Source organism: Alosa alosa, chromosome 17 (assembly GCF_017589495.1).
Source record: "Alosa alosa isolate M-15738 ecotype Scorff River chromosome 17, AALO_Geno_1.1, whole genome shotgun sequence".
Classification (NCBI taxonomy): Eukaryota; Metazoa; Chordata; class Actinopteri; order Clupeiformes; family Clupeidae; genus Alosa; species Alosa alosa.
Window position 1 is genome coordinate 11,711,527 of NC_063205.1, and position 17,175 is coordinate 11,728,701.

The window sequence follows — 17,175 nt, forward strand, 5'->3', positions numbered from 1 at the left end:
AAAAATGAAAGAACAGACGAGTTAGAGGTTTTACCTCTCACAGCCACCTAATTTGCCAGTGCACTTAATGACACAACTTGCTTGGGATACTATACAAAACACCAAGCAGCAGACAAGTAATTATCCGAGGAACCATTGAGCTTATTGGAGTAATTTAAGGGCCATTTGTGCTGAACATGAACCAAAGATAATGTGATCAACACTATTACCAGTGAATGGTAATGTGTGTTATATACTACTACGATGTGCTAAAGTTTCATAAGTGTTGGATTCACTTTGTGTGTGTGTGTGTGTGTGTGTGTGTGTGTGTGTGTGTGTGTAAAGGGGTGTATGGTAGGTCTCTGGTCACTGAGGTGTGGTCACCTGTGTCATCCTCCTCCCTGAAGAACTCCTCGCTGTCGTTGGCCGAGTGGGACTTCTTCATCTCAGCCAGCGTGCGAGGGAGCTTCCTGCGCAGCGAGGGGGAGAAGAAGGACGGCCGGTTACGCTCCGGGGTCGGGGGCGTGCTGAACGAGGTCATCTGTCCGGTGGAGAGGGGGGTGGATGGATGCTATCAGGACATCAGGAAGGTCACATCACTGTGTCTGTATGTGTGTGTCTCTGTGTGTGTGGGGTAAACCCACATATACAGTACATTAGTGCTATGGAACTGTGATTTGAGCATGTCACTCTTAGCACTCTCTGAGTGTACCTGTGTATGTTGCAAAACCACAAGCATAGTTCTACGGAAATGTAATTTTTGCTTGTCACTCTAAGCAATTTCTGTGTGTGTGTGGTACTGACCCGCTCGTGCATCGGGGAGTCCTGATCCTCCTCGGTGCCGCAGGGCGACGTGTCTCCAGTGGGCACCCGGCTCACGGCCATCTCGGCGTGACCTTTGCCCTGCGGACCTTTCATCCGCACAAACTCCATGTTGTTGTACTTGTAGAAGCCGAATGACATCTTCTGAGCCATTTTGGCCGCCACGCTCACCTACATACACATGCACACAAGCATTCCCACACATTCCACAGAGACCACACGCGAGAGAGAGAACTTTATATAGTAGAAGTACTGTGCCGTGCTCAGGTCCCTAAACAGATGGTGGGTGAAAATGCTTCGAATGGTATTTCGAAAATGAAAATGAATGAAAATGCTTTGAATGGCACATTGTTAAGACTTTAATTTGAATAATCATGACAGATTACTCGGCATGTAATAAGTAAGGGGTAATGTATAGAACGCTGGTCATTATTGTATATAGTATATTGTAAATAGTTTGCAACAACACACGCTGAACTTGAATCAAACATTCTTTAGAACATAGCTGATCAACCGTCTGCTTTTCACTTTTGAATGAAGTTTAAATAATGACCGTTTGGGAAATCCCATTCAAGTCAATGGAGCGTTCTACTTGCATTGTGAAGAGCCGTGTAATAACTAAACACAAACAATCACAATTGAAGTAAGCCAAACTGAAATATGGAGCTGGGGTAAGGGCAGTGGCATACCCGGTTGTCATAGACCTTCCTCAGGGCCTCGTAGCGGATGGAGCCTTGGAAGATGACTCCCTGGAAGGTGTTGCTCTTGTCACTCGCCACCAGTTCCACACACACCATCTCCCCTTCTCCGACAGTCATGTCGCTGAACACCTGCGATTTAGAAACATTTAATGATTTAGAAACGAGCACAAAGCAGCAGTACATCTGCATGTCATTCTGTCATTGCATGTTATCAGCATATCCATAACATTTTCTTCATCTTTCCTTTCATGGCATCCGCATATCTTTGGCCTCCTCGTTTGACGAGCTAAGCTAAGCTAAGCTAAGTTGAGCGCTAGCACGCCTAGCGGTGAGGGCTACCTCATTGATTTCTCATTAGAGTCGAGGCCATTTGAAACAGGGGCTACCTGTTTCCCTACCAGGGTTAATGAAGCTGCACTGGCAGCATGGATGTCTGTGACCCCAGCAAAATCACAATTCATTAGACAGACAGCCACTCCAGACTCCATCAGCAACATGTCCCAGGGGCCCCATTGGCCAGTTCCCACAGTCAATCAAACTGGACCCGCCTCATTAGATTGTGTGGGAAGTAAGGGGAAAGGGAGGAAGCGGGAGGTACCTCTTCAAAGTTGTCAATCATGAAAAAGATGTTTGGGTAGCTCATCTTGGACTCCTCGCCCTTGCTGTCCATGGGGTGTTTGCTGGGGGTGGCAAAGACTTGCTGGAAACAGAACCACAGACACAATCAGATTAAATGTATGCATGAGCTGAGTCACATATATTTAAATATTCTCACACACACACACACACACACACACACCCCTCTGTTAGCTAAATATCCCGAATCATGCACATCCTTATATGATGGCAGTACATGAATCAAGATAGCAGCTTGTTCTCTGAGACTAATCTTACCTGAGATTTCTTTTTATGGATGTGAATATCACCTGCATCGGAACGAGTGCAAACTGCACAGGTGACCACATAGTCCAGCTGGAGAAGAGAATAACAGCAACAACATTTATATTAGGCCTACTTGTATATTAGATAATCCACTTCTGTTGTGATAATCCGCTATATAAATAAACTGACTTGACTTCTATGACTTTTATATTCTTGACTTCTATGTATATTACCAGTATATTTAGTGACAATCCCATATGACAAGGTTGTGGATAAATTTTAGTCGTCAAGTCAAATGTAGTTTGCACAGCTTCATCTGCACTGCAAAAGGAGATAGTCTACTGTAGCTGAGCTCTCTAACCTTCTGCAGAATGAGGTTCAGGTAGACACTCTCCTCCCAGTCAATGTCAGGATCCCCCAGGCCAGGGAGCTTCTTGGAGTCCCTCCTGTACACCTCCACCTCTACCTGAGAAACAGAAAAGCACAGAGAGACACACATGAGTACATTATGTCTAAGAGACATGCTACATCTCCATACAAAGAAAACTGATATGGACGTCATTGTTTCACAAATCAATAGGGAAAAAAACATCACATAGAACAGTGCCTGACAGGTGTTATGATGTCCTCTGGTGTGACTTTCCCAAACTAATATAAGTTCACTTCCATTGCTCAAGTGTGCTATACTTCCTTTTGTCCTTGAAGGGGACAAAAGTCATCTTGATTATTGCTTTATGTCGCTCGTAGCTTGAGATCTTCTCTCTCTCTCTCTCTCTCTCTCTCTCTCTCTCTCTCTCTCTCTCTCTCTCTCTCTCTCTCTCTCTCTCATGAGCATGGCACTGGCCCCAGCAGCGTGACGGGTTATAACTCACTCAGTGTGTGTCTGGGAGGCATCTGAACCCCCATGAGAGAGGAGGGGTAATAAAGACAAAAACGAGGGAAGGAGACGAAGGAGAAGAGACAGAAAGAGAGACAGTGGACGATCAAGACGGAAGGAATGTCTCCGAGGGAGAAGAGACGGAGCGAGGGAGAAGAGACGGAGAGAGAGACAGCGGACGGAGAGAGGGAAAGAGAGACGGAGAGAGGGAGAAGAGAGGGCGGGGAGAGAGGGAGGAGAGACGGGGAGAGAGGGAGAAGAGACGGAGAGAGGGAGAAGACAAGACAGAAGGAATGTCTCCCATGCTCACCGAGTTTACGGGTCAATCTGTCTCTAGATGATTTAAGACAGAAGGAATGTCTACAATGCTCATTGAGTTTATTGGTCAATCGGTCTCTAGATGATCCACCACTTCAAAAAATTTATACATTTCTTGACTGATTTTTATTTAATTTGATTTGAGGGGAACCATACATATGTTTTTCTGGTTAACACCCTTTCACTTACACTAAATTCTGGATTTTCCACACGGGCAAGACTGCATGCAGCACCAGCTTCTCTTTTACACCACACTCTTCCTTCACATCTCAGTAGGGTGGCTGATGTTTGCATAACTGATGGTGAAACATGGGGAGATTCGCCCTTGTGGCCTCCACCCATGATGACTAAACATAGGGTTGCTCAGGGCAGCATCTCCTTGGCCTCTCATAAGGCTAGATGCTTACACTTAACGTGCACTCTCCATGGGGGTGTGCATGTGTGCACGTGCGTGTGCACTCTCCATGGGGGTGTGCATGTGTGCACGTGCGTGAGAGCATAGGTGTGAGGCCTGTTTCTAATTGACTGTGCTGAACGTCCTGTGAAGGAATGCTTTATTGTCTGAAGTCCTCACTGGTTCACACAAAGGCCATCTCTGACTGTGCGATTCTGAGAGGCAGGGGTTACTATGGTGACAGTGTGTGTGTGGGTGAGTGTGTCTGCGTGTAAGTATTATGGAAATCCAATTGCCATCTAAGATTGTGTCTGAGAATATTCTATTCTGTAAACCTCGGGGCAAAAAACCCTTCCTGCTCAACCATGCATGGATTCACAACAACAAAATAAAACTAGGTCACCAACTCTTCCAGTTTATAGAGGCCTGAACACAAGCGGACCAAATTCAGACATGAATGACAACTTTAGGGCAACCGCATCCATTCAACAACACACATCCGATCCAAACCTTGTTGACCTTACGAAAAAGAGAACAAACAGCATTTGGGAAATTTCAGTCAAGTGTGGACCCTGAACTCTTCCCAGCACACACATGGATGCCAACCCCACCTGCTTCCACAGCAGCTAGTCCGAGCAGTTGGAGGCTACCGACTGACTACATGCATTATTGAAGCCTCTTTGTGGAGAAGCTCGTCTGCTGTCGTGCTCCTCACGCCTGAAGAAGCTCAGCAGCAGTGGAAACCAGGCTAGCGTAGAGAAGTTAGCCCGTAAAAACACACCCAGCAGGCAACCACCAGTGCAACTCAGGTCATTAACTGTGAGTACAGACGGTCTGGTGAAACTGCAAAGCCAGTAAAGGCACTGACATCCCAACCCTTGAGGTTTTCAAGCAATTATAGAGAGTACCTGAAAGTAAAACTTGGTTGACTACATGGGCCAGTGTGAATAAGTATAAGTATAAGTATATTTACTTTTTTGATTCCGTGAGGGAAATTTGGTCTCTGTATTTTACCCAATCGGTGAATTAGTGAAACACAAACAGCACACAGTGAAGTGAAGCACACACTAATCGGCGCAGTGAGCTGCCTGCTACAACGGTGGCGCCGGGAGCAGTGTGGGGGTTAGGTGCCTTGCTCAAGGGCACTTCAGCCGCGGCCCACTGGTCGGGGCTCAAACCGGCAACCCTCCGGTTACAAATCCAGAGTGCTAACCAGTGGGCCACGGCTGCCCACTGAATGCAAGCAATAACATAACCTGTATAGTTAGACATATCTAGACTTAATGATTTAAGTCTAGACATAACAGAGCATCAATATAGCTACATTATTGTAGACTCCCATCATGCACTTTGCACCATAACCCAGTGCCAGAATGAAGCCGTCCTCAGTGCCCTTGTCACACTTCGCTCTGCCGCGAGACATACATTTTTGTTAACGCGTAACATTATGTTATGACACTCTGCAGTGAAATGACAGTGTGTTGTGACAACAGGCTTAAGATGTTAAAGCCTCCTGCGGCGAGTCAGATGGACCTTACGCTGATGCTGTACAATGTACATAAAGTGAGTTTACAGGAGTGGTGGCGGTTTGCTGGGCAGCACTGACAGAAACAGAGTAGAGACACGGTCAGCTGCTGAGGGGGTGTTCTCATAAAGTTTTAGATCATCACACCTTTTTTCTCAAAAATGTACAAACTGCATTAGGGTGGTAAAGAAATATGAGCATGCAGTCTTAAAAAACGAATGTGTTGAAAACAACACAACTTGTATTGCTTTTAACACATCTCTGTGTCCAGATAGGGACAACATGGTTTGTGTTGTTTACTTTTTTTTTAATTTGTTTCACAATATGTGTTGAAAATAACACAACTTGTGTTGTTTTTTAAACACATCTCTGTGTTCAGATAGGGACCACACATTCGTTTTAAGAGTGTGGGTCTTACTGTGAACACACATCATGTCTGACATCAGTTTGAGAGGGGACGAAGGAAGAACAGAGAGTATTAGAACAAGAGATCAACAGAGGGAAAGGGCAAAAGAGAGTGAGAGAAGAAAACAACGAAGAAGATGAAGAGGCAAACAAAGACACAGAAGATGCCAACGAGGAAGATACCAAAGAAGAAAAAGATGGAAGAGGAGGAGTAATGGGCATGTAAGCTGGACATCCTCTCTGAAAGGCATCAAACTGAGGCCCATCACAGGATGTGCTTGGTTGGTCTGATGCGGTCAGTCTGTCTAGCCCAAAATCCTCACCATGACAAGCTCACTCACATATCAGACAGACAGATGGAGAAGGAGACTGGCAGAAAGGAGAGAGAGAGAGAGAGAGAGAGAGAGAGAGAGAGAGGCTTAACACTCTTTTATTAACCAAGTACGTAGGTTTTCAACAACTGCAAAACCATAACATCCACAAGTATTATAGCATTCATTTAAAAACATATAGATCATAGTGCAGCCCACTACTTCATATTTCAAAAACGACTTGCCCATCTTCACCACCCAGAGAGAGAGAGAGAGAGAGAGAGAGAGAGAGAGAGTTGAAAGGGTGGAAGAGGGTAGAAGAGAGGGGCTTAATGTCAATGCCAGCAGGTTCCTCTTACAGCTTCAAGTGGAGTGCCATAGAAATGCTACTGCATGCTGGGACACGGAGAGGGTACTTAGCAACTCATCTACTATGTCAGAAGACCAACAGTGCTTTAAACAAGGATTATAATATTCACCCAATTCAACGTGACATAAAATGCAAAAAAAACATTTTTGTTGGTAGTTGCCTGTCAAATGAGACCCAGAGAGGTAAGAGACCTCTTTGAACACTAACTGTTCCATGTAAGTGGCCACAGACTTTTACTTGACCTTTTAAAAGGTCAATGAACAAGAGCACTGAATGTCCACCTCACATGAATACAAATGCAAGAGGAGACAAAGGAGACATATAGGTACAACTTCATCGGTACAACTTCATCGGTACAACTTCATCGGTACAACTTCATAGGTACAACTTCATCGGTACAACTTCATCGGTACAACTTCATCGGTACAACTTCATCGGTACAACTTCATAGGTACTTCATAGGTACTTCATTCATCTAGTGCTCTTCAGCATCTCTTCAACTTCACACACATATATTATACAATATAAGCTTAACAAATAATGTCATCTTCCTCACATACACATCTCTTTCCCTTTCAAAGTCATTTTAGTCACTAGGACTGCAGGACACTGGAAATTGTGTCAATTATTATGGGATAGCAATGCCAGGACACAACAGACCCAGAGTATAGGTGCACTCATGGGCACTCATATGCACATGCACAAGTGGCCCATTCACTTGCATCAGAATCACTGAGACCGTGTGGATGTTCACCTGCATCCTCTACCAAAATGTTGGTAGTGTTACATATTGGTATTAAAGTATTGAAGAATCAGATGAAAATACAGTTGCTTAATATACTGTATAAAAACGTATAGGCCTATACAATATTGAATATTTAAAAGTAAAAATCACATAGGCCTATTATTTAGGAGGACTACCCTCGCAAAAAAGGGGTGAGGGCCTGTTTGTTTCAAATGAGTAGCCCTCCATATGATTTTGGATCTTCAGGTAGCCCTCATTCCCAAAAAGGTTGGAGACCCCTGGATTAGACTAAGAACTCCATCTCCATCAACCAGAGGGTGGCTAACTTCAGAATGTAAAAGCTGGCCCTAGTGAAGCTCCCATCTATGATTGATCTGAGATAGTGCCATGTGTATTGTTCCATTCATTACATTGACAAGTCTGGACTGAGCTACAGTAGCAGCACAAAGTAATTAGTGTAGAAATAGTTTCAGTTTCATTACTGTCAGTCTGCAAGATGCAGAATTATTCTGAACCCTGTGTGTGCAGATACACAGGACAGTGAGGGAATGAGTGAGAGAGAGAGAGAAAGAGAGAATGATGAGGAGAGAGAGAGAAAAAAATGAGGGAGAGAGAGCGAGGGATGAGCGAGAGGAAGAGACACAAGGATAGAAGGATGAGGAGAGAGAGAGAGATGAGTGAGAGCAAGAGAGAGGGAAAGAGAGATGAGCGAGAGGGAGAGACAGCAGGAGAGAAGGATGAGGAGAGAGAAAGCACTCTATTTACATCCCTTGTGTTCTCCCTTTTCATATAAATGCTAATGCAGACTAAAAAAAAAGCAAAGATAAAAAGGCGACGGGTGAGTCTGTATGTTGGAAGGGGAGGAGGAGGGACATCTCTCATTATTTTGGCACTGTGTGTGTGTGCGTGTGTGTGCGTGTGTGTTGTTCAGGTGATTTAATCAGAGGCAGCCAGTCACAGCTCCGCTAGCAAGAACACTAAACAACCAAGGGCTTGCCTCAATGGCAAACACCGTCAATACCAATCAGCCTATCTGCCCGCTGCATTTGTGTGGAGAAAGAGGAGGAGGAAAAAACTCTGTGTGTGTGTGTGTGTGTGTGTGTGTGTGTGTGTGTGTGTGTGTGTGTGTGTGTGCGCATGTGATTGTGAAACAGTATTTTCTGTGTGTGTGTGTGTGTGTGTGTGTGTGTGTGTGTGTGTGTGTGTGTGTGTGTGTGTGTGTGTGTCAGCAGTTGATGAATGCAGGCTTGCTTATGAAGAGAATGACATCACCCTGCTCTTAGTTGTCCTTTGTCCAAAGAGCAATGAGAGGAATCAAATCAATACAGCCGCCTGCACATAACTGGCTCTATGCTGAGTGGCCGTTTGTACAGCATTACACAGGCCTCTCTTTTCTGTAGGTTGAGAGTTATATTTTATCAATACCGGTATACATTGTGATTCTGCTCTGTGATTCAGATCCGCTATGATATTTATTCTTGGCCCAAGCTACACTTGGGTTTTGTTTGTTTACATATACGTAAACTTTGAAATTTTATTTTTTCCCACCACAAAAACCAATACCTTCACCTCTAAATCCACAGTAGCAAGAATAAGCATGCATAATAAACATGCAAGAAAGTGAGAGGTGAGAAAGTGGGAGAAGACAGGGAGAGAGCGACGCGAATGAGAACGAGAGAAACTGAAAGAATTTTTGAAAGCAGCAGAGACTGTGAAACTGTAAGCTGTCTGAGACGCTGTCAGTGGGGTGACTGCAGTGTTCAGAGGAGAGACTCATCCTGTGAGCTGTTTTTCACACACACACACACACACGCACGCACGCACGCACGCACGGAGGGATGAGATCTGTTTACCCAGAATTATTCATCGTCCTAGTTCATGGAGAACAGTTCATGCCCTAACTGAGCAAAACACTAATTTCTTCACTTCATTTGGCGTCCTCCAATACCTATGCTACCAAACTACTAAAAATAAAAATAATGGGCAAACAAAAACAACTCTTTAAAACAGAAAAACACTTTGCTGTACGTTACAACAAGTGTGAGAATAATATATCTTTTAAACTGGGTCTTGTGTGACTGTGGCAGGATTTGGGGATGTTTGGAGTAGGCGACACAATGCAGGGCATTTTTACTCTTGGACCTTTCAAAATCAGCTCTGCATCTCTCTCTGAACTCTTCAGTCACTCCCACAGAACTACTTACGACTTTACAAACATGACCAAAGCCTAAATATAAACTGCTGCCGTTCAGTAATAGCTGCATAACAAACTCAGATGCATATTTTCCTCACACTTTGCTCCATTTCAGACGTGGTGACCTTTCACATAGATCACCTCATCTATCGTCCTGTTAAGCTTATGCACGTATTTTGAAAAGTGATATCTCTGAAGAACCCTAAGAACTCTATTCACAAACCACAGAAGAAGCAACAAAAGAGGCAATAAATCATCAAATAAAATAAAATAAAATTACTAAATCAAAAATTAAAAATAAAGCTAGTAACTTTTAATTTAAGGTTAGCTTGTTAATTTCATATGACAAGCCAAAGCTCTATCTTTTGTTTTGTATGCAACACCCTGCTTTTGAATCTTTCCAAAGTTGCTTTCAGACCTAGGTGTAAGTCCGCATGTCAAGCGATTGGGCCGTATATCTGAACAACATAACCGGCTATTTGGAATTCCGAACTCTTACACTACTCCCCTCCTAGTATTTAAGACGGACATTATGTAAATGAGCTTGTGTCTAAACCAAGCGAAGAACATGCAGAGATTGTGTTCATGTGCGTGTTCAACCACGTTCAACCTGTTCAACCTCGCAGGGATTCTATTCATGTGCGTCGGTGTCGTTCACACATATTGTATGACAGCATAATGTCAGCATGTTGGCATCATATCTGTATCACACGAAGGGTCGGACCTCCATTTGACAAAACTCTGCATATACTGCGGAGGACGTGTCTGACAGCAGCTCAAGTAACAAGAGGAAACAAACCAGTTCCAGGGCTGCACCTGATCTTGCAATGTCACTACTTGCCCGACACAGTCACACAGATGGCACGCTCCCAACACGCTATCTCACACGATCCCTCACCCAAGATAGGGCTAGTGTGAGACCACTGGACTAGAAGGTATAAGAGGAGTCCTCTGCCAGATTCTGACCCTCACTGGGTACTGAGCCAAAAGTACTGTATGATGAAGGTAAGGGTTCTCCTTAGGTGGTGGATGGGCTCTCTGCATCTCCCACTTACAATTTAACTACTACTGTCTCAAACTGAGACAGTTCATACGCTCTGGGTATACTGTAGCTCATGTTTAAAATCGCAGACTAATTTGAAGCACTGCCTGGTCAAAAAAGAAAGAAAGAAACCAAGACGCTCTGTTGTGAAGCAAACATCTTAGAAATCCAGAACATGGCAAATGTTTAAAAGTAACTTTTCCTTTGAAATCTCAAGCAGACAGGCATGACCGGTCTCTCTGTATGTTCTCATCTTCACCATAGGTCTCCCTGAGTCTCCTCACAGTGCTGGTGGTCATAGCAAGCCGCTCTGTCCACAGCAACTTGGTGGACTGTGCCGACATCTGCAACGACGGACCCCAGGCCAGCGGGGTGTACACTATCTACCCAGCGGGACCCAACTCTGCGCAGTATGTGTACTGCGACATGGACACAGAGGGAGGGAAGTGGATGGTGAGAAAAGCTAATGAAGCCTGGCCATATACTGCTGGAATGAAGCACCATTTTGGCAGTTGCTCCCTGACAAAAAACGGGTTTTACTCATAGACTGCATAAACAAGTGGTGTGAATGTGATTTTTGTCTTTCCTTCTCAGTAAACTCACCCTGAATCAGTTTTGAGACAAATTACACAAATTACAGAGTTCTTGGGGTACTCAGCAGGTGGTAGTCACCAACAACCCAGACAACTGGCAGTCTTAAAGGAGTTTAGCTTTATCTGAAGCCTTGTAAGACATAAGTATGTCATAAACATGTGAAACAGATGTTATCTTCTTAAGTTGTCCTGACAATCAGTCAAGACTTTTGAAATGTTGAAGCAATGCAAACTCATGTATGTGATATTGGCTACAGTAGCTTCCAGAAGTCATAGACCTGAAATCATAATTAGTTGTGATGGTAAGATGACACTGTTATGGTATTGCTTATTGAACATCAGGATGACTTATGACAGGATATTGCATCTGCCATGTGATGTTTTAGACAAGATTAGGCCACTCTTATAGCAAAGGGCTCTTCAACTGGAAATACTGACTCATGACACATCAGATTTCAAAATAAAAACTGTCCATCACAATGTCACTATCACCACAACAGTTTGACATTTAGTTAAAGTCATAATGTGTTGAAATGACAATTTCAAAATAAATGCTCCACAGTGCTGCTCAAATGTCACATTTAACAGGAAATAAAAAAAACATTGACTGAACTGGCTTTAAGACCTGACATTTAATTCACACCTTCACAATGAACCACAAGGAGAGACATTTAAGTCAGGGACCAGACTGCTGGAAAGGGCACACGTTATGCAACATTCCAACAAGCCCTGAAAACATGAAGTTTTCTCTCTGCAGACACTAACTCTGGAGTGACTCATAAGCCCCCTCTTCCTCTTAGTCTGCTGCAATCCGCCATGCTATACTTCAGGAAGTAGGATTTTGCATGTTACATGCACAATTGAAGAGTTCAGATATTAGTCACATTTCTTCATCAAAAGACCAGTGTTTCTCAAAGTGTGATCGGCAAGCTATCCCTATAGTGGTCTGTGAGCAGATGTGGTCAAATATGTTTTATATCAGTGTTTCCTAAACTACCGATAAAATGTGTCATATGAAGGTGTAGTCCGGTTACAGGTCCGAAGTGCTAACCAGTAGGCTACGGCTGCTCCAACCTGTGCCAACCAGTAGGCTACGGCTGCCCCAACCTGTGTTCATTCACACACACACTCCTCTCACCCCAGAGTGTGTGTGTGTGTGTGTGTGTGTGTGTGTGTGTGTGTGTGTGTGAGAGAGAGAGTGTGTGAGAGTGTGTGTGTGCACGCGTGTGTGTGCACTGTATGTGTGTGTGTATGTGTGTGTGTGTGTGTGTGTGTGTGTGTGTACTGTATGTGTGTGTGTGTGTGTGTGTGTGTGTGTGTGTGTGACCCTGGCAAAAGATGTGAGTCACATTTTTCCGTAATATCAAACCAAGTTGTATGTAAATTTAAACAGTATTAGCCGGCAGTTTTGTGACACTGCCTATCTAGCAATGCCAGTTTACTCTTTCAATTTACATCAAAAATTATCTGTGTGACCTTTGAAAGAGAATGTGGAGTACGATTAGCTTACTGGTAACATAGCTAGCATTAAATGGTCAAATGAAACCTTAAGGTGCAGACTTGATCAAAAATGGTCAGGTTCAGGGAGCATTGCGTAATATACTGTTGAAGTAGGCCTGTTGTTTGTTTTTGTTTTTTTTCTGTGATATTTAGGGAGTTAGGTGGTCTATACATTTTGTTGGTGGTCATTAGTCTGAAAAAGTTTGAGAAACACTTATCTAGACCACCCCTAATTTATATCTACATATCTGAAGAAAACAGTTTACTGCACTTCACAGCAGCACAGTGATGACAACACACCTCTCAGCCTCTGTAACCAGATATAAAGTATGTGATCACTCAACCTGAGAATCTTTGATTCCACCGATCATGTTGTCTTAATCATTAGACTATAAGCCTTCAGAGCCTATAATGGATGTAGTCTTCTGATGTTTATCTGTAGTCTTCAACTTTCTACTGTGCTTGAATTGTGCTTGCTAAAAAGCCATCAGCGGTCTGTTTGTGCATACTGCTTGTTGTAGGCTAATCAGTGAGGGCCTTTGACTTATCTAAACATTTGTGTTTGAATAGTGTTTACCAAGATGCCATCTGCAGTCTGTTTATGCATGCTGTTTCCTTCTCTCATAATGCAGTCATTTGCACGCAGGTGTAAGGAGCTTTGACCTCTGATCAGTTTCCTGTCTCAGTCAAGGTAATTCCCAAGGCCACTACTACCGGTATTTTAGTACTTTAATTGTTCTTACAGTCCTCATGATTATGTCATATACCGACCTTCTTCCACCACCCAGTCCAAATCAAAACCAAGCAAACCAAATAAAAAAAAAACATGAAAAAATTAGGCGAAATGGTTCTGTATTTTATCATGGTCAATAATAATGTGTAATGCACAGTCTAATTATTGACCAAAATGACATACATGAAACTTCCACAGTTCTTACTTCTACATTAAGTATTACACTGACAGAAACAAACTTATTGTCATTTAATTGAAACCTCAGAGGCACAACAACTAAATTTTCATTTCAAAATACTGGGATCCTAAATTATATTCTTAGTGAGAATGTAAGAATACACATAAATCTGTTGAATGTAAATAACAATTATTTATCATTAAACCACTACTAATCAGTATATCCAAATTCCACATCTACCTGCTGTGCATTCAGGTGGTGTGTGTTCACTTCTTCCCATGCAGACATATAGCAAACAAGGAACATTTAGAAAAAGCTAAAACTGACCTGAAGTATCTGATATGGTATCAAAAGTAAACATCCTCTGCACACAAATACAGGTGCATCATACCCACCCTTCACCTCACCATACTGTATACAAATCAGTTGTGGTTCTGGCTATATATATGGCCCTCATAGTCTAGAGGGTCTTCGTCTACAGCGGAGGGTATTGAGGAAAGTAGGCAAGGATGAGGGTAAGTGTTTTTCCCAATAATACCAACCAATTGTTATTTGGGTTGCATCTTTTGCCAAATTCACTGTACTGTACATATTATCAGAAAAATCAACCAAAAATGTTCATACGGTATATATATGCATAGATATATCAGCATCATAATGTGATTTTTTTTTAATGTTTGCACAGGGTGTCATAGATATTCTAGGATTCAGTCATTTTACTGTGTGCATTGAAGACTCCGAGATGTTTATATACGAAAGCCTATACTCTTTTAGAAATGCATGTCTGTTATATGTGCTGCTGTGCATTCTGGCTCTAGGCTCTAGAGATCTTGGCTGTGCTGCTCTGTGTGGGCCTTCAGTCCCTTCACGGCAAGCAACTCCCCCGGGACTGTGCTGAACTGTACGACATTGGCTCCAAGTAATCTGGGGTGTACAGGATCTACCCTCCAGGCCCCGTCCTCCCTTGCTATGCGTACTGTGACATGGACACGGATGGCGGAAAGTGGACCTTGAGCATTCACATCACACATTTCAACCTGTCTGCTTTACTGTGTGCAATACACACCAGCAGTGTAACTTGTAAAAGCTACGATCAGTAACAGCTTCATCTTCATCAACGTTCATTTCAATGCTCTCAACAAACGTCCAGTCTATACCTGTAAATTACTACTATTGAACAATCATTTGCTAGTGGCGATTTCAAACGATCACTGGCTGACTGGTAAGTCCTGTCCCCCTAGGTCTTCCAGAGGAGGATGGATGGCACAGTGAACTTCTACCAGGGCTGGAATGCATACCGGGCTGGTTTTGGCCATGCAATGGGAGAGTACTGGCTGGGTAATTGAGCTTGCTGATAATTCAAAGAATTTGCCACGTGTGTCATTCATTGGTGGTTGAGGTTGACCAACCGATCATTTTGTCTTTCTTGACCAGGACTGTAGTTTATCCAGCTCCTCACAGTGAACCAGACTCATGAGCTGAGGGTGGATCTGGAGGACTTTGAGGGGAACAAAGTCTACGCTCATTACAAATCCTTTGCCGTCTCCCCTGGAGTGGTCAACGCGGAACCTGATGGGTTCAAGCTATTCGTTGATGGATTTGTTAACGGAGGAGCTGGTGAGTGATGCCCCTTAATATGGCAGGACATAGTTGGGGATTCCAGAAATACAGTACTAAGGATTTTGCAGGCTTTTGAGGGTGCAATCCTTGATTATAATATCCTTTTGGTCAAATTACTTTTTTCAACAACAAACATTTTGTAATTTTTTTCACAGGGGTGTATGTATTTGAATGGTTGTTGAGTTAAACTATCTGCAGTCAATCAACAAATGTTTCACAAGGATTGAGGACAGCACCATTAATATGCAACATTACTATTAATATATAAGGGATTAATATGCAAACATGCTGTGTGATTGACCTGATCCTTGTAAATGTAGATTGACAAGGCCTTAAATGCAATGCAATGTGGATGTCCTCCACAATCTCTTATAATCACTTTTTATCTTTAGGGGACGCCATGAAGACGCACAACAAGCAGAAGTTCACCACCTTCGATAAGGACAACGACCCCAAATGGGGAAACTGTGCCCAGAAGTTTGATGGCGGCTTCTGGTATGGCAGCTGTGGGGACGCCAACTTGAACGGCATCTACATGTGGGGACAGAGCCACGCCAACAGCTGCCGCTGGTACACGTGGAAGAAGAAAAACTACTCTCTGAAGTCCATCACCATGATGATGAGAACTGCCCCTTCTACCAGCACGGAGGTCCGTGAAGAAGCGGCTGACTTCTCTGCCCCATCCCCTCTGTAGTTCCAGCTCCTCGACTGACCCCAACTTATAAGCTCTTGAATATGTTCATATTTCTCTGTTGGATAACTAATGCTTTAACACAGAGCTGTGATACTGCATGAAAGGGTTATGAAAGGAAATGTTGAGCTGTAATTTGTGTCAATATTTTCTTATGAGTGCCTTTGCCTACAGTGTCAGTAGGGGACAAAAGAAAGCTATTTCTGTGATAGTAAGCAGACAGTGACCCTCAAGACATGAAATATCTACCTCATATCCCTCTACCTCTAAAATCAGTCTACCTAGAGTCAATATATCCGTAGAACTGTTGCTCACCAAAGTGTTAAACCTTAAATATCACTGCTGTCAAATTGCAGTTTAAATGACATTGAAGATCATGTCTATTTATCTGTTTAAATCAAGAATAAACAAAATAATATAAATCTACTTCTGTGCCGAATCATCCCTGTTCATCTATTGGCTATTCTCCAGACAGGAAAACACAAAAAAGTGCTTGTCTCTCTCATAACATTCTCACCACCACATTATGCTATTAAGTATAATATAAGTATATATACTCTTTTGATCCCGTGAGGGAAATTTGGTCTCTGAACTGGTGTAAAAATACTTCAAATTATGGAAATTGCAAGCAAAAGCCATTACACAATTCACGTGTGAATTCCCAAAATGGTGATATCGGGTAAAATCCATACTATGGTGCATGTGTGTGTGGCAATAACTGCCTATTGCCTAATAAACAAACATTGGGTCATCCTTTCTCATTTAAAAAGCCCTACTTGAGCCCTTCACATCGACCACTCACTGCCCCAAGAGAGTAACAATGGCAATACAGGTGAGAGCTCACAACACCACTATTTACATTTAATGACTTTCACATTGCTTGGGGAGCATTACATTATTTATATGCTGTAAATTATTAAGTGCTTTCTCTCCACCAGGTGCTCATACCCATACTGCTGTTCTGTTCAGAGGCCTTCGGTCAATCCTCAATGCCCACGGACTGTGCCGACATCTACGACCAAGGCCTCAAAGCAAGTGGAGTTTACACCATATACCCTGCAGGCCCCACGTCGCCTCAGTACTCATACTGTGATATGGAGACAGATGGCGGGAAGTGGACCGTGAGTACTTCTGCCAGTGGGGCCAAAGTGTGATTTTGCTGTTTTGCCAGCAGAACCAAATGGGGAGAGAACATAATTGCAGGAGAGGGAAGGAGCAGAGAGCAGCTCTGCATTTAGAAGTAATCACTTCCCCTAACACGATAATTCATGTTCTCACAGACCTCACCTTATTTG

At 43.2% G+C, this 17,175-nt stretch overlaps 1 protein-coding gene and 1 pseudogene across 2 annotated transcripts in view; one reads left to right on the forward strand and one right to left on the reverse strand.

The window, feature by feature from the left end:
* The window catches only part of kiaa0930 (uncharacterized protein KIAA0930 homolog), a 62,429-nt gene that overhangs the window by 2,071 nt on the left and 43,183 nt on the right, over window positions 1–17,175 (reverse strand). The window contains exons 3-8 of one of the 2 annotated variants that reach the window (XM_048267271.1): window positions 2,746–2,850; window positions 2,397–2,474; window positions 2,101–2,202; window positions 1,491–1,631; window positions 784–972; window positions 364–520 (exon numbers count right to left, since the gene is read on the reverse strand). In XM_048267271.1, coding sequence (XP_048123228.1) covers window positions 364–520; window positions 784–972; window positions 1,491–1,631; window positions 2,101–2,202; window positions 2,397–2,474; window positions 2,746–2,850 — 772 coding nt within the window. Of the gene's footprint in view, window positions 1–363; window positions 551–783; window positions 973–1,490; window positions 1,632–2,100; window positions 2,203–2,396; window positions 2,475–2,745; window positions 2,851–17,175 lie in introns of both variants that reach the window. The other variant, XM_048267270.1, reaches the window with a different exon arrangement.
* LOC125310113 lies at window positions 10,409–15,896 on the forward strand (annotated as a pseudogene).